The 15,944-nt window shown below is 39.2% G+C and overlaps 2 protein-coding genes across 10 annotated transcripts in view; one reads left to right on the forward strand and one right to left on the reverse strand.

Moving 5' to 3' along the window:
* UBP1 (upstream binding protein 1) overlaps positions 1-13,073 on the forward strand; it is a 61,546-nt gene extending 48,473 nt beyond the window's left edge. For 4 of the 5 annotated variants that reach the window (XM_076330968.1, XM_076330971.1, XM_076330970.1 and 1 more), the window contains 8 exons: positions 2,277-2,380; positions 3,232-3,286; positions 3,470-3,563; positions 6,426-6,516; positions 7,227-7,336; positions 8,867-9,009; positions 9,599-9,650; positions 11,197-13,073. In XM_076330968.1, the coding sequence (XP_076187083.1) occupies positions 2,277-2,380; positions 3,232-3,286; positions 3,470-3,563; positions 6,426-6,516; positions 7,227-7,336; positions 8,867-9,009; positions 9,599-9,650; positions 11,197-11,234 (687 nt within the window). In that variant the 3' untranslated portion in view covers positions 11,235-13,073. The remainder of the gene's footprint in view (positions 1-2,276; positions 2,381-3,231; positions 3,287-3,469; positions 3,564-6,425; positions 6,517-7,226; positions 7,337-8,866; positions 9,010-9,598; positions 9,651-11,196) is intronic. The other variant, XM_076330969.1, reaches the window with a different exon arrangement.
* A 220-nt stretch (positions 13,074-13,293) lies between these two features.
* Positions 13,294-15,944, reverse strand: part of FBXL2 (F-box and leucine rich repeat protein 2) — a 68,723-nt gene continuing 66,072 nt past the window's right edge. For all 5 annotated transcript variants that reach the window (XM_076330974.1, XM_076330978.1, XM_076330975.1 and 2 more), the window contains one exon: positions 13,294-15,261. In XM_076330974.1, the coding sequence (XP_076187089.1) occupies positions 15,154-15,261 (108 nt within the window). In that variant the 3' untranslated portion in view covers positions 13,294-15,153. The remainder of the gene's footprint in view (positions 15,262-15,944) is intronic.

Here is a 15,944-nt window from a genome sequence, read left to right on the forward strand (position 1 = left end):
TTTCGTGTTAGTGGATTTGATGCCCAGGAATTTGTCTAATCCTGTTTCTGAACATGATGGGTTTGTGAAGCGTGGGACAGTTGTGCATGTGAGTGATGCCGAAAGGATAAGCAGATCGTGTTCATTGCTAGAAGATGCTTGAAGAATATACACTGTAGCCTTTTTTTTTTTTTTTTTTTTTTTTTAATGCTAGGCTTCCTTGAATCTTTCAGAACTAAGTATCTCAGTGCTCAAATACTCATTTTTCCCTCCACAACCCATAAGACAGAAGAAAGGAGAACTGAGCCAATGGGCATGTTGCAGTAGTATTATAATTACTACTACTACCTTTTTTTTTTTTTTTAAACCAACTGGTTCACTCTGAGTGGATAGTTAGTAACATTCTTGCTGGAAGAGGAGGCAAGGTAGGAAAGTGTGTTTATAGAAGAAAGGCTACTTGCTTTGCGTTGGGATTTTCTTTTTCGAAATATTTCAAATGTGCTTCTCCCTGCATTTAAACTCAGAGTTTTGTTCTGAACAATTTCAGCTGAGCTTGAAGGACAGGAACATTAACTGCAGTACATGCCTTGGGAATGGCTCAAAAGCTAATCTCTGACACCGATGCGTTCTTCCCTGCCCCTGAATTTAAATGTACGTCAAACAGAATCTTGTAATGGCATAGTGGCTAAGGATGTACAGCTTGCATTTGCGTGTCCAGATAAACATCTTGCATTAAAATTTCGGGAGAGAATGTCAGAAAATTAAGTAAAATTAATTGCGCTTCCAAAATATTTCAGAAGAACAAACCTAACGTTATTATGTTGAGCTTTTATTTTAAAATTATGGCTTTGGACCATATAATTAGGGAATGAAGGCCTATTTTAACTACCTGTTGTAATATAACATCTTTGAGATTAACATTAAAATGAGCTTGAGAAGAGAAACAACAGATGGGAATATACAGAATAGGAGGAAGAGTGGGTAACACTAGAAGGTCATAGAAGAGCGTGCACTGTGTGAATGGCACTGTTTGTAGTCTAAAGGGTGGCTCCGACTATGTAAGCAAAGGCAGTGCGTACACAGCGGCTGGCAAAAATACTGATTGGAGTCAGATCTCGGACAGATGAAGAATTTCCTAATTTTTCAGCTATTGGTATGCAAGATGAATTTTTTTAAATTGTATGTGCCATGCTGGGGAACTTGGACTGGAGTCCAGCACAGAAATGTTGTGAACTGTTTTACAGAAGATTGCAGCTGGTATTGTGCTCATTTACTGTTTCCCCCAGATAGCGAAAGGGTCTTTCAACACAAAATTGTTGCAACATGTGTCCATTAATATTAGGTCATACTTGTTCCCCACCCCCCGCAAGGCTATGATATAACTCTGGAAATTTCCTTACAGGGTATTTAGCTGGTGCATGATAAGTATATCAGAAATCTTTGTTGTTTTAACAGGCATGGGCTTAGCTTACTTTATCTTAGGCAGTTTGCTTGTTTTAATCCTGTCCGTTTGTCTTTGAACATACCAAAATCTGTTTGGTTTTTATTTTTCTTTAAAATACTGAATTTGCAATGGTATTGGAAACACTAAAAGCTAGTCTCATTTTGAAGGACTTTTATCATGGTGGTTTAAAAAATATCCAAAAAAAGACTGACTAAATTGGACAGCTGGCTCATCATATACTTGTGATGACTTAAATTTGTGTATAAAAATTCCAGTTTACCAAGCAGTTTAGAGAAGGCAGTACATGTAAGCATCATTTTAGTCCTGCAGTAAATTCATAAAAATTTTCAATTCACAAAATTTCTACTGAAAATTCCATTTGTATTTAATTGCTGTCAAGGCAGGTGCATTAAATTTATCCCCAAGGTGAAATCTAGCTTCATAGTTTTGCTTACTATTGGTGAACAGCTATTGCCAAGTCTTGATACCTGCAGTTTAAACAGTCCCTTCATCCCTTTTAGGATGAAAGAAGTTTTTTCAGCAGATGGCTTGGGGTGGGTTGGTTTTAAACTGAGTAATCTGTACAGGTCTTCTGTCAGTTCCACCACTAAAACTTTCACTTTGTCAACAGAAGACAGTATAAATAGGAGTCTTCTTGAAAGAACAAGATAAAAGAAAAGTGATTTTTACCTGGAGTATGTGCATGTAATGTGTGGGATGGAGGGAATCTTTATTTGGAATTACAAATCAAAATTCTCTGTGGAAAAAACCCTGGCTTTAAATGAAAGAACTGTGCATCAGAGTAAAAAATGTATTGTCAAGAGAAACTCAAGTTTTAATTCTTTATCTTCAGTGCTCACCATGGCCTGATACTCCTACAACATTTGTAAACAACAGTCCTACTCCTGCTCCAACTTTTACCTCTGCTCAGCATAATACCTACAGTGTCCCAGACAGGTAGGTTTCTTTTCTGTATCCTAATTAAAGATAACATTTTAAAATGAGGCTTATTCAAAAGTGTTTTCTGAGTAAATCTAGGAGCTTGCAACTGTTTTCTGGTTCCACTGAGGAATGAGAGATTGTTTTGACCTATATGTTTATTTTAGAGTTTGACACTTACATCATGTGATTCAATTATAACATACTTACTTCTGCTGCAACATTTTTCTTTCTCACTATACATAGCTGGAAACTTTTCTTCTTGTCCTTTGCCATATAACAAATACTTTACATTTTAACTATTCTAACTTAGTCCTTGTCTATGGAAACTATTTAGCTTTTTTCAGTAAGAACAGTCTTCGTTCCCGTCATACACAGTTAATATAATTTGCAAGAAAAACCCCCAGCAATAATCTTTACAAGCTTTTCAACAGAAATTGTATTGGTAAAAACATTTTGTATTGAGGCATTAATGAAACTACTGTAATTAAACTTGGGTGATCAAGGAATGATTTATAGTGGTATTGTCTGTTTTGTCTGCCTTGCATTTTACTACCTCTTCCTCAGTCACCCTTTAAGACAGATAAGTGGCCCTATAACCTCCCGTGAGTGTTGGTAAAGCTGCTTCTCCAGATGATGAAGAATACACAGAATAGGAACCAGATGACTTGCATATTGAAGTGTGATGATCTTTCTCTTGAGCTTAACTTGTGTTTCACTCTATGCAGCGTTTAATTTGTCTTTCAACAGTGATATTTCTTGTTTTGGGAATTGCAAGTTATTTTTCAGCAATGCTTAAACATTTTGCGTAATAAAATTCTAATAATACTTTCTTCCCCCCCCCCCCCCCCCCCCCTTTCTATCTGTAGCAATTCTTCCTCCCCAAATCATCAAGGAGATGGAACCTCTCAAGGGTCTGGAGATGTGAGTGTTTGCTTTCTGGTACTGATCACACCTATATTTGTATATTTGTGTCAGAACATTTGATTTATACATACCTTGATATTAATAGGTACTGAGGAAGTGTTTAACTGAGGGAGGTTTTTTTAATGGTTTTGGGGTTTTTTTTAATATCCAAATTATCATATTCGATCTTGTTTCTTACAGCAGCTTCATCCTTCAGCCACAATCCAGGAAACTCAGCAATGGTTGCTCAAGCATAGGTTCTCTACCTATACGAGGCTTTTTTCAAATTTCTCAGGTATCTATAGTTTACTTTTTTATTTAGAGTCTTTCTTTGTGTTAGTGAGCAAGTTTTGTGTGGGAAAATAATTCTCTAAGAACAAAATGGCATCAATATTTATTGTAATTTACTAATTTACTTATTAAATGTCCAATTTGCATTGAAAGGCATTTTTTTTCTAGTTGCGTTTTGCACAAATTCACCCTAACACCCAAAAGTGAAGCTAGGTTTTTTTCTCTGACGATAGTTCACAAAATCATTTTAACCTTGATTAGTCCTTTGAGAAAAATAAATGGATTTGGTGAGCCAGACCAGCAGGCCATCTATTTTGCTATGCCGTTTCCTAATGGCAGCCAGATCTCAAAGAAGGTGCAAGAAATTGCTAACATCTGCCCCATGTTACATCTTTTCTTAGGAGTTAAATTTAATGGTAGTATATAAAGCTTTCATCCTTCCAAACTCTGAAGCTGTGAATAGTCGTCTTATTCACAGAAATGACAAATTCTTTTTTGTATCGAACTCTGCTTCAGTGCCACGCAACAGGAGAATGCCTTTACCTACATGTATTTTTCTTTTTTTTTTGTTTTTGTTTTTTCATTTCAGCAGAATGTATGATTGCTCTTCCTTAAACGTGTGTCAGTGTAGTTTCCACTGTATGTATGGAAGCAAGAAACAGCAATAGATGCACCATCTGGGGCTGTGATTTGCTGTTTGCTTCTTTAATCCTCCATGTAATTGTGCAGAGCGGGATGACACAGTACACACCATGAGTAAAATTCCTTCTCAGTTTTCTTTGGTGAGACCTGATGGGGAGAATCTGATGAATAATTCCTACGCTCTGCCTCTTAGCTTAGCTCATGCTTCTGCCAGAATTCCCTTTGTACCAGGCATCTTCCCTGGTCAAGACCACGATCGGTCAAGGCCGAAAGTACAGATTCTCTAAGGTGGCATTCTTGAAATCTGTAAGACTCAAAGTTTTGTCTTTTCTGTAGCTAATTAATTCTGTTTGCTGTCGCCTAATGTTTTGTGCCTAAAATTCATACTGTTTTCTGCTAGGATGTACAAGTTCTGAGAAATAAGCTCATATTTAGCCTTTCTGAACAAGCTGTGAAGGTGTCATCCGAGCCTGAGAAAGGAAGTTCTGCAATCTCACTAATGAATGAGACAGTATTTGCAGCACCTTCCTCAGCAAACACTATGGAAACGTGGTGTTGATAAAAGTCATTTATGTATAGTTCCGGTGACATCAATATGGGCAGCAATAACTAAAATTTTGTAAACTACTGCTAATAATAATATAGTAATACAACAAAAATAACTACGGTTTTGAGACCCCAGGGGTCCACGATGTTTTCCTATGCACAGGCAGTATGACTTCTCCAAATAAAAACTGACCAGACCTCGAGATGGTAGTGAGGCCTCTGGAAAAACTGCAGCTTTTGGTACACAAGAACATGATTTCTTTGAGGGGAAAAAACAAATTGGTGCCGTCCTGGGATTCCCTCCTCGGTGTGGCTCAGTACGCCTTCTAGCAAAGCAACCTGTTCTTGTACGTCAGCGGGCAGCACTGCCGCAAGCTTCCCTGGAACCAACAGCACCTACCAGCTCATCAAGACTGACACACTACGGCTCCTTAGTTAATCAGTGACACGATTTTCTTTTGAATACCATGGACCCTGATGGAAAAGCACAATATTTTATAGTCAACCCTTGTAGTGTTGGAAATATTCTTCTGCTGCTGGTTAGTTTTTGATCTGTGCTTCTTGTATCGTGATTGCTAAGCTTTCTCGGTAAACTTCAGTACCAGATTTCTGACAAAGACTCTTGGAAAACTTTTAAAGCAGTTCTTCTTTTTCATCATTATCTTTATATGTTTATAGAAGTCAAATACTGGCTGGCTGACAGATTTTCTTTGAAGCAAGAGGTGTAGTGTAGCTTTTTTAGTACTTCTTCAGGTGTGGTGGGTTTTTTTATTACAGTACTTAAGGGCTATGATGACAAATTATTTTTGCTGGCTTTTACCTATGCATTCCTTGATTGTCTATGGAGTATTTTCATGAATAAAGACTATCTTTTTTTTTCCTGCCCTCCCACTCATCTATTACAGTGGCTGATTTTTCAGACCGTTTTCTTTGTTGACACCCATGCTGCTTCTAAGAAGGATCCTTCCTTCCATTTTGTGTCTAGATCTGCTTAGTATCTTTCATTGCAGCTTCTTTTTCTAAAGTACATGTTCGGGGAAGCAGTTGTTTTCACAGACCACTTATTCCCAGGATCATTTAAAAAAGCCCCGCTTTTGGTTGGAAGCATCCCATAACCTGGATACACCCCATACGCTGCTGATTTACTGATTTGACCACACTGATTTAGTTATGCCAGCCTTTAGCAGCATCTTCTATAAATGAGTGCATTGTGGTAACTTAAGTGCATAGAGGATACGATGCATTAGCTGAATGTCTGGGATGATTCATGGAGTGTCACTGCATGTTATTGCATGCAAGAAACCATCAAATGTCTTGGCTCTGTATTTTCTGTGTGTCTAAAATACATTAACCTGGGTGTCAGTCAAAACTTTGAGTCATTTAAGCCATTGCCTGGATAGAACAATCATCTGTCTCTACCAAAACTGTGTGCCTCGCAGACTTTGTACTTTTTTGAAGGTGTGAACACTGTCAAGTGAAACTAACCACCTTTGGAAAATTGGTCGGTTTTCCTTAGTGCCAGCTAGGGCCTACTCTAAATTTTACTTGCTTGTTTGTGTTTGCAGGATTCCATTTTTATAATGGTGGAGTTTGTTATTCTTGGCTTAAATGAACATACGATTTATTTTAAAAAGTATAGATGTTCTAAAATAAACTTCGTACAATCACGTTTCTCCAGGTGCTGATTTATTAAAGCTGACAAGAGAAGACCTGGTACAAATCTGTGGTCCAGCCGATGGAATTCGGCTATATAATGCACTGAAATCCAGGTAATACATCGAATGTGAGGCTGAGTGGGTTTTGTTCTGTCGGTTACTAGAATCCCCCGTCCTTAGAATTGGGAGCTCTGGGAAGTCAGTGTCGGGATGGGCCCCGATGCCTGGGTGAGCTGTCTCAGGAATTGGCAGCAGCATGTTTAAAAAGAGCCTCCTGGGTACGCCTTCAGGGCAGACCCCCGATAAGACGCAGGCACTGACGAGTTCAGAGGCAGGCTGTAAGGCTGCTACCAATGCAGTTGGGCACTGCCGACTTCCTGGAAACAGATGGATTTGTTGCCAAGACACAAAACTCCTCACTTAGGGGAGCTAAGAACAACCCGAGGCCTTCTGAGGTTACAAGTGTGGCATGCTAACACAGACAGCATCCCAACTGATGTATCCGATTCTGACTGAAATGGGTATTTGTTACCATTGACCTTTGTAAGAATCGTCATCGTTACTCAGTAGTTATGTTCCAGGATTCCAACAAGCAGCGTCTTGATGAACTCGGAATTGATGGAAGTTTTGTTAAAATGCGGTAGCATCTGAGAGACCATTTACCATTATATTAATTTTGTGGGTGGTTGGGTTTTTTTGGTCAGTGAAAGAAAACATTTCACGTATACTATTACGCACAACAAATCTACATTTGCGGCATATCAGTTTCCGTATTTCCAGGGCAAGTAACCTTTTCTCTGACACGTGATTTGTTTGAATTGCAGGTCTGTTAGGCCCCGTTTAACAATCTATGTCTGTCAGGAGCCATTAAGGAGCATACAACTGGAAAGACAAGATGCAGGCAATGGCGATAGCAGCAATGGTGCAATATACGGTATGGCGCATAGGGGGTCTCTTAGCATACCATTTCTGTGTCTTAAAAAGTCTAAAACAAGGTAGATGGGAAGGAAGAAAGAAAAATAGTGAGGAGGCAGAGTTTCTGTTTCTGGTGTATACAGAGAAACCATAGGAAGTTGTATTCAGAACAACATTGCTGTTTTAACATTGCATGGGATGAACAGAACCTTAAAACCTCTCGAGGTTAAATCACTGATTTTTTTTTTCAGTCCATTGATAAAGCTAACTGTAGTTACATGGTAATTAATTAAGGAGCTCTCAAACTAGCGGTGCTATGTTGTTACAGCTAAGGTATTAACCAGATGCATGTAGGTGCATGTAAAAGCTGCACGCAAATAGAATCATAGAATCATTAAGGTTGGAAAAGACCTCTAAGATCATCGAGTCCAACCGTCAACCCAACACCACCATGCCCAATAAATGCCCGTAAATAAAACGCTTAGATTCTTTCCCATTGTCAGTTAGGTTTTGCTGTCATTTTCTGTGCAACTGAACTAAAACTGGTAGAGCTTGGACAAGGAAAAACAGCCAAGCAGCGTACGGGCTCATGATTTCAGTATTATTTTCCTGAGAGATAGCTGTTGTTTCGACACAGATGGGAACTTAATATTTAATTGTAAATCCATGTCAATCTTACAATTAAGAGAATGGAGCTGTTTGAAATGGTTCTTTTCTTGCTCTTGAGTGACGAGACCTCCCTCCCCAACCAACTGAAATCTGTATAGGCTGCTGCTGTAATAATAGTAGTTGTGTATTTTCCATGCAAGAATTGAGGTGGAGGAGGATCTGTAAATAGGGTACTATCTCTGCCAAATACACATTTTCCCTCTGGATATCTCCAGTCTTTGGTTTGGGACAGAAGAATGTGCAAACATGGAGCTGCCAAGGGCTTCTAGCACTATTAAATAAAGCCATAGAGCTGTAAATACAGCATCAAACTGAATAGCTGCTTTGTCTTACTGTTCTGTTTGTTTGCGGTGTTGCGTTCCCGCCCCGCCACCCTTCAGCTCTGAGATGATCTGTAAGAAATTTATTCAGACAGTTGATAAAGGCTTTCTTTACCAAAAAAAAAAACCCCTACATCCTTATTTAAAGCAACAGTGTAGTGGTGTAAGTCAGACGTATTCCCTGCTTCTTTTGAGACGGTCCAAAAGGACTTCCAAAGTCATCTTTAGGTGACTCTCTGAAGCACCATTTAAGTCTGTTTGACATTGCTGTGCCTTTTTGTGCAGGATACAGGAAAAAATGTGGAAGCTGCTTTTGGTATCAGAGCAAACAGAAGCCTCCCCCTTGTCAGGGAGGTGTGCCTGTGACTTTACCTTGAAAGAAGAGTCATGGCAGTTCATGCTTCTTAGTGAGAAGAGGGGGAGAGTAAAGTAAAGGTTTCTAGCTTTTAAAATTTTTTAAAGCCCGGGGTATAAACAAATTCAGATTTTTTCATACAGCTACTTATCAATTAGTTATCAATTAGTACCGTGCTTATTTAAATATATTTTTTTTCTTGTAGTTTATCATGCAATCTACTTAGAAGAAATGGCAGCCTCAGAAGTCACACGCAAGCTTGCTTTGGCATTTAATATTCCTTTGCATCAGATCAACCAGGTTTACAGACAGGGTCCCACAGGTATCCACATTCTTGTTAGTGATCAGGTAATGGAAATTTTATTTTCTTGACAAATTGTACTTACGAATTAAATAGAATGGAGGGTTTTCTTAAGCTTGCTTCTTTATTACTGTTTTTTCTGTTCGATAATGCAACCTAGTATTTTCAGACATTGAGTATTTTTTCCTTTACATTAAAATGAGCAGTAGGATCCTTTAAATGTCACTCTTCCTCTACCTGAATAAACTCCGATTATGAGAAGAGAAGGGCAACTGGTCTATATAGTTCTGACATGCCACAGTAATTACTTAGTATGTATTTCTTTTGAACATGCCCAAAGGCAGGGAGCATTTAAATACTGTTGAACTCGGCTTATTCAAGCATCTGCTACACATATTTAGAGTTCCAAAAACACAGCCAACAGTAATAGGGCTCCCAACTGGTTGTCACATGATTAACAAGCAGTATTTTGACAGTAATGTATTTTCATTTAATTTGGTATATGCTTGTCACTTGCTGAATAAAACCAAAAATACGCAACTGCTTATAAAAGGCTGTGTTGAATATCCGGTGTCTTTATTTTTTGCATTGGTCATACTCGGGTCACACTCAAAACTTCTTTTTTTTTTTTTTTAGATGGTTCAAAACTTTCAAGATGAGAGTTGTTTCTTATTCACCACAATAAAAGGTACGGTGTCTTTTCTGACAGTCTAAAACATGATTGTTTATTCTACCAAGGAGCCACCTTTAAGAGTACTATTCTAGTAAAACTTCACCAAGCAAAGAGTAATGGCAGATCCAGTGAAGGCTGACTTGCGAAATAAAACAAAACAAAAATCTGCATACAGTAGTGGCTGAAAATATCCATGAGTTCCTCCTCTCTTAGCCAGGCCTTTCAGCCTCTGCGTAGCACCTCAGTCCTTTCTCCAAGCTTTCGGTTCAGAACCAGCGCAGCACTCGGTAACAAACCTCATTTAAAGTTCAGTCAACCATCACCAAACAGTGCATGCTGTTAGTAATTGTCGAGAATGGTGATGTTTCAGAATAATTAAAAAAAAAATAATAATCCTGGAGGTAGTACCTCTGAAATGGTAACCGAGTCCTGACAGTTGGCAGAACTGAGTATAAAATCCTGTTCTCTCATTGCTAGTAAATAATCATCTTCAGTAGGTTGTTGCTGTAGGCAGGACGTGGCTGTTTTGCTGGGAAGGCTACAGCGCGTTTCCTCTGCCTAACAAAGACTCGCTCTCGTAAGGCCGTTGTTTAGCATCGACTAGTAGACTTGAACGGGAGCATTCACAGAACAAACTCCTCCGCCCCAGCCCGTGCTGTCAAATGGGCGGAATCATCTTAGTTGTACGCATGTGGTGCAGCTGGGATGCAGCCAACCTTGGGCCACAAACATTGTTGTTCAGGCTTCCTCAATGTGTGTTGTGAGTCCCCCCGTTGAAACACCAGGTGTTTGAGATGAATCCCATGCCTTCCTAGGAGTCCAGTTTATTTCTGGTAAAAGGTGCCAGGAAATTGCTATAACCAGTGGACAAGTTTGACTCCGTGCAAATTTTACCTACAGAAACGGTCCCAACTTTGAAGATCCAATTACAAATTGTCAGTTGTAACGTTTTTGTTCAGCACAAGTAGGAGCTTTTTAAAAGCTCTGTTTTTGCTGTAGATGAGCTGTATTTTTAAAGTCTGCTTCACTTTATCAGCATCCTAACTTGAAACTAAGTGTTCTGTGTCGCATACAATCTATTCACATGGTTAGTGATTGTTAGAGTCCCATTCATCTCAGTTGTTAAGCCTTTTGGTGGTACTGCTAGCTTCTAAGCATAAAATCCACAGGTGGTGGTTTTTTATTAACACTATTTCCATTTGGCTTTCTAGTTCAAGGCTGAGCATCACAAAAGAGATGATTAAAAACATACGCTAAGGATTTATATTGGTCTTGCAGAAGTTAACTTCCTTCTATATTAACTGTCACTGTCAAATGAGGTGGGTTTAATGTGTAGTAGGAAGAGTTCAGAAATAACTGCAAACCGAAGAGATTTTAAGAAGTTAGTTATTCTTCAAGCGTTTAGTCTGACTAGCAGGCTACTAATACTTCGCATGTTTCAAGTTTAATAGTTCAGAGTAGTAACGAACTACTTCTACACAGTAAAAACCAAGTCCATGCTTTGATGTTTTGGTGCGTTGGCTCATCTATTTATGGTTCTGACACTTCTTTTCTTTTTCAGCTGAAAATGGTGAAGGCTTCCATATAATTTTGAAGTGATGTCACACAACTGCTAGACTGATACTCCAACGCAGAATGAAGTCCTGCCTAAAGCTTATGAAGATCATCCAAAACCTTAGGATCTAACTTCACCGTATAAGATGTTTCATATTGAAAACACAAAATGACCTTTCTAATGAGCTGTTTGATAGGTGAACTTTCTTATCACTGCCATAGCTAAGTGTCCTCATGAGAGGTATAATGCCATGACAGCTTACGTACAGGCATGGAAGACAATGTAAGCAAAGGTGCTTGCCCTTTACTGAACCAAGGCAAATTACGGCCAGTAGATACAGTTTCTAGAAGCAAAGCACTGTTGCTTTTCTATTCTCTGTATCCAGTTGGAGATGAATGTAAACTCATTTTGGGGCATTTACCTTTCTGTGCCAGTTTGTCTATTACGTGCTTGTACCTTATGCTGGTTTTATTTTTTTGATGTTAGCAGAGCACATATTAATCCGTGTGGAGATGAGTAGTTCAGCTGATCGTGATCAGGTTGTCGGGTCTTCGAGAGTAAAGCTGTCAAAACAGCTTCCCGTGTAAATTGTGTATAAGAGTGTATGTAAGAAGTGTAAATGCCAGAACAGGGCTTTTAAGAAGCCCTAGACAGATGCAATATATGCATGCAGCAAACTGCATTATCAATAGTACCTTATTGGAGGGATTAATATAAATCCTATGGGGTACCAAGTAATTGTGTTTTGCTTTAACAAATTTAATGGAAAAGAATTGCCTATGCATCCTTTATGTTTAGTTTCCTAGGTTCTCTGCGGAGCACTGCTGCAGTTTAACTCTTTGCTCGTAAAATTGTGGGTTTAAAAATACTAGCAGTGAGAGGTGGATTTTTATGACCGACTTAGTGGAATTATGCTGATGAGGGAAGATGACCCACTGGCACCACGGGGCTGTCATAGCTTTCAGCAACATCAAGTAAATTGCTTAAGAAACACTAAACATACATCGTTTTAGTCTCCTCACCAGCAGGTAGATGCCTTGCTGTAGTTGCTATTATGGACAAGTATCTTTCTTACCTTTTCTGTTGACCTTTCTTCCCCCTCCGATCCATACCCTACAGCTGTTACAGTGCCTCTTCCCTATGACCAAATATTTACTTTTCTTTGAAACAGGCAATGTGCTTTTTCAATATTTTGGGTATTTTTTGCAGAGACACGGCACAGCATTTCCTATGTTAACATTAAGTTTCAACTGGTTAGGTACTTAGAGGGGACCACTTCACAAGGTATTAAGTGACAGTTTCACAGCTGTTGTTTTGTGCCTTTGAAAAGTTCCACCTTCATCTCTGGCTTAAAAGCTTGGGAATAGTTTGCTTTTTCTGCTGCAGTGTTCAAGGTAAACGACGACTACAGCATGTAAAAAAGCAACTTTGATTTTTTTTCGTTCCCTCTTTCATAACTGGCTCGAGTGCTTAGCAGAAAAGCTCTTAAAAGCTGTAGCATTTTGAAAATTTAAATTCATCAAAGCTAGAGTTTCTTTCCTATTTTTGTTTCTTCTGCACTGAAAGTAAAATTTTATGTACTTAAACATTTCTGCCTATAAGTTGTTCATCTTTGGGTATTGTTTGGTCCTGGTATTTTCTTGAACTGACACACTTGTGTCTTTTCAGCTCACACCGTATTCAAATCCAAACGTTTTATAAAAGTGGAAAAATCCTTGATTGGAAAGTATCCAAATATCTAATTTTAAAGAATATTGAAAGTTGTACAGTAGTTTGTCCAGCTCACTTGAAATTGGAATTAAATTATGGCACCAGCAAATCGCTTTTGTTTTTTAATAAGATGTACACATTTCAATTTAAGTATAATAAATGTTTTTCAATAATTTTGTAAATGTGCTTTCTTTTTTTTACTTCCCCACACACACATTAGCAATACTTCTGTGGTTAAGATTTAGATTAACTGCGAGACCTACCCTAGCAATAATGGTAGGTAAAGGTAAATAATGGAAGCAAGCCAGCTCTGTAGTTTATCCTGCACCCGACACACGCACGTAGGTCTTCTGCTCCTAATAGAAAACTTGAAATAATTGAAACAAATTCAAATTTGACATCAGCTGATTGTTTATTTAAGTGTCCTATATCAGAGTAGGTTCCATTTGGTTTTGTACATCTTTAATGTGATAGACTTACATTATGTTCTTAGAAAAAAAAATGAGCCAACAAAAGGCAACACATCTTGACATACTGGTACCAGTGGCTTTCCTGGTACAGTTGAGAATAAAATTTGCTTAAAACTCTCCATTACAGCAGTATCTTAATGGAACTCTAAGTATGATTGTAACAACACTCCTCCACTTCTGTGCAAAACAAGCCCTGATTGGCTTATTTTGTAGTAGTAAAGAAATGCATGTACTGCACTCTGATCTGTAATTTATCCTCTAAGTTGAGACCTTGTCCCCATCGTCTGTGAATGTGTGAAGCACAAACACAACACAGCCGCTGTTGTCCATAAAAGTCTCTCTTCTAATGTTCACACTCCTCTTAAAAAGTAGCTTAAAATTTTTGGGGGAAATTGCAGTACTATCCCATAGCAGCTTCTCCAACTGCTTTTTAAGCCAGTATTTCTATTAGTTTTCAGTAAATACACAGGCCCTGAACTCTTAAAACATACACACACACACACACAATCACTCTTACACAAAAAAGCTTTCTGAACTGTTGAGTAGTTTATCTCAAATAATTAAGTTGCTTAACATAAAAAAGTTTATTTATCTAACCCTCTGTAGCACTGAAAAACTAAGGATGAAAGCATGGCCTGAAGAGTTAATACATAGATTTTATTATTATTATTATTATCATCACTCAGAAGTTGACAGCTTCTTAAATAACCCAAATGTGAAGAGTTTGGCTTTCTACATTTGAAAACCACAGGTTTGGTTTGGTTCAACTCCTGCCTGCAGATTTATTTGCCCAGCTGCTTGCTGTGTCCCTAAAACGGGTGGGACAAACAGCTTGAATTGAATTCCTCGCTCCATCACAGTTCCTGTAACTGAACCTGGTTTCCATTCTTCGTCTGTAGAAAAGCATGAAGAATACACCCCTCTTCCTAGAGCCGCTGCATCCCTTTCCTTACAAACTGAGGAGGTAACTGAGGACACAGAGGAATGGCGTTATAGTAAGCACCACACACGAGTGTGGCAGCCAATTGCAGTAGAGTGCACACGCTCTACCAGAGTGGATTTCTTACCCCTTTTAAAGGCCGATGGCATTGGGCATAAAACGTGCTTCAGTGACAGGCAAGCTTTATACTAATACATAGTTCAACTGAACCAAGTTCAAAAACTTGAAAACTCGTGTTTCTATTTATATAGTTAACTTGAGGTACTATCTTACCTTTTGACATTACCTATTATGTCCTGTTACATAATTAAATATGAAGCTGAATCATGAAAAAGTATAAGCTGTTTTGCTCTAAGAGCTCATGATTACCTTGCATTTTTTGGTCAACATCTGCTAAAGCCGATTTGTCCTTAAACCTGGTATTTAATCTCTCGTGTATATTACAGAACAGCAGGTTCAGTTCCTTGGTGTGTCGGACTCAAGCCCCACGTTACGTTAGAACTTCACACTGAATCGTGCTTACAAATGCAAATTAACTTCCACGTTTAGTGAACTTTCACCAAGTAGCTGCTAGCTGAAATGCCCCCACATTTTACACGGTACTTCAGTTCTCATGCCAACAGAAGGAAGGAGTTACTAATACAAACCGAAGCATCACCAACTTAATCCACAGCTGCACATTACGTTAAGATTTTTACCTGGAAAAAAATGCTTTTCTTGTCACAAAACTGGATGACCAAACACCACCATCAGGACTGTCAGGAAACCAATTCCTTCCACTGACTTGCAGTCCCATTCTTTTCTTCAACAACAACAACAAATTTTGCGTGGTTGCACTTACTGTCAAAGAATAATACAGCATCTGCAGAGGCGCTGTCCGCTCCCTCCTACCGAAGGAGGGGGAGTTACTGGAGCAAAGTAAGCATGAACTTTCACGTGAGGTAGATGAGCCTGCGGATGAAAAGTCTGCATTATAATGGGAGAGAAATAAACATAACTAGGAAAAAGAAGCAGTACGCCTCAATTACTGCCAACAGGTCAGCTCTCATTAAGATTGGTTAGCTACGAAGAAACCATCTATACGCTTGGTACTATCCAAGCTGTCTTCTCCTGACACGTAATTCTCACGTCCCATCCAGCGAAGGCATGCTGACGTCTGGGCACTCACCTGCTCAGGGTTCCCACTTACTTATTTCCCAGTACAGCACCGATCAGCCCGGAGAGCCCTCTATGAAGAGAGGCGTGTGTTCTGCTGCAGGGGAGAGATGGACCCCTGGCTACTGCAGAGAAACTCGTCTGTGTCTTGTCTCCCATATTCCCTGCTTCTCTCATCCTAGAAAGCAGCATGGAATAGAACAGGGCATCTGCCCTCGGTAGCCGCTATCAGGGATGAGCTTTCCAATTGCAAAAGTGTTTGGACACGAATCTGGGATACGAAGCTGCAGACGAGTTGTAACAGTACGGCTAAACGCTGCCCCCCCAAGGTAGGCGGTCCCTGACCTAATGGGGGAGGTACACGGAGAAGAAGAGTTTGTGGCTCGATTCCAGGGCCTAACGGCCCTACAGCCCATTAACTGAAATCTCCACGCAGATGGTTTACTATTGGCGCTGCGTATTAACGTGTATTTTAGGAG

This window comes from Aptenodytes patagonicus, chromosome 2, assembly GCF_965638725.1.
Source record: "Aptenodytes patagonicus chromosome 2, bAptPat1.pri.cur, whole genome shotgun sequence".
NCBI lineage: Eukaryota > Metazoa > Chordata > Aves > Sphenisciformes > Spheniscidae > Aptenodytes > Aptenodytes patagonicus.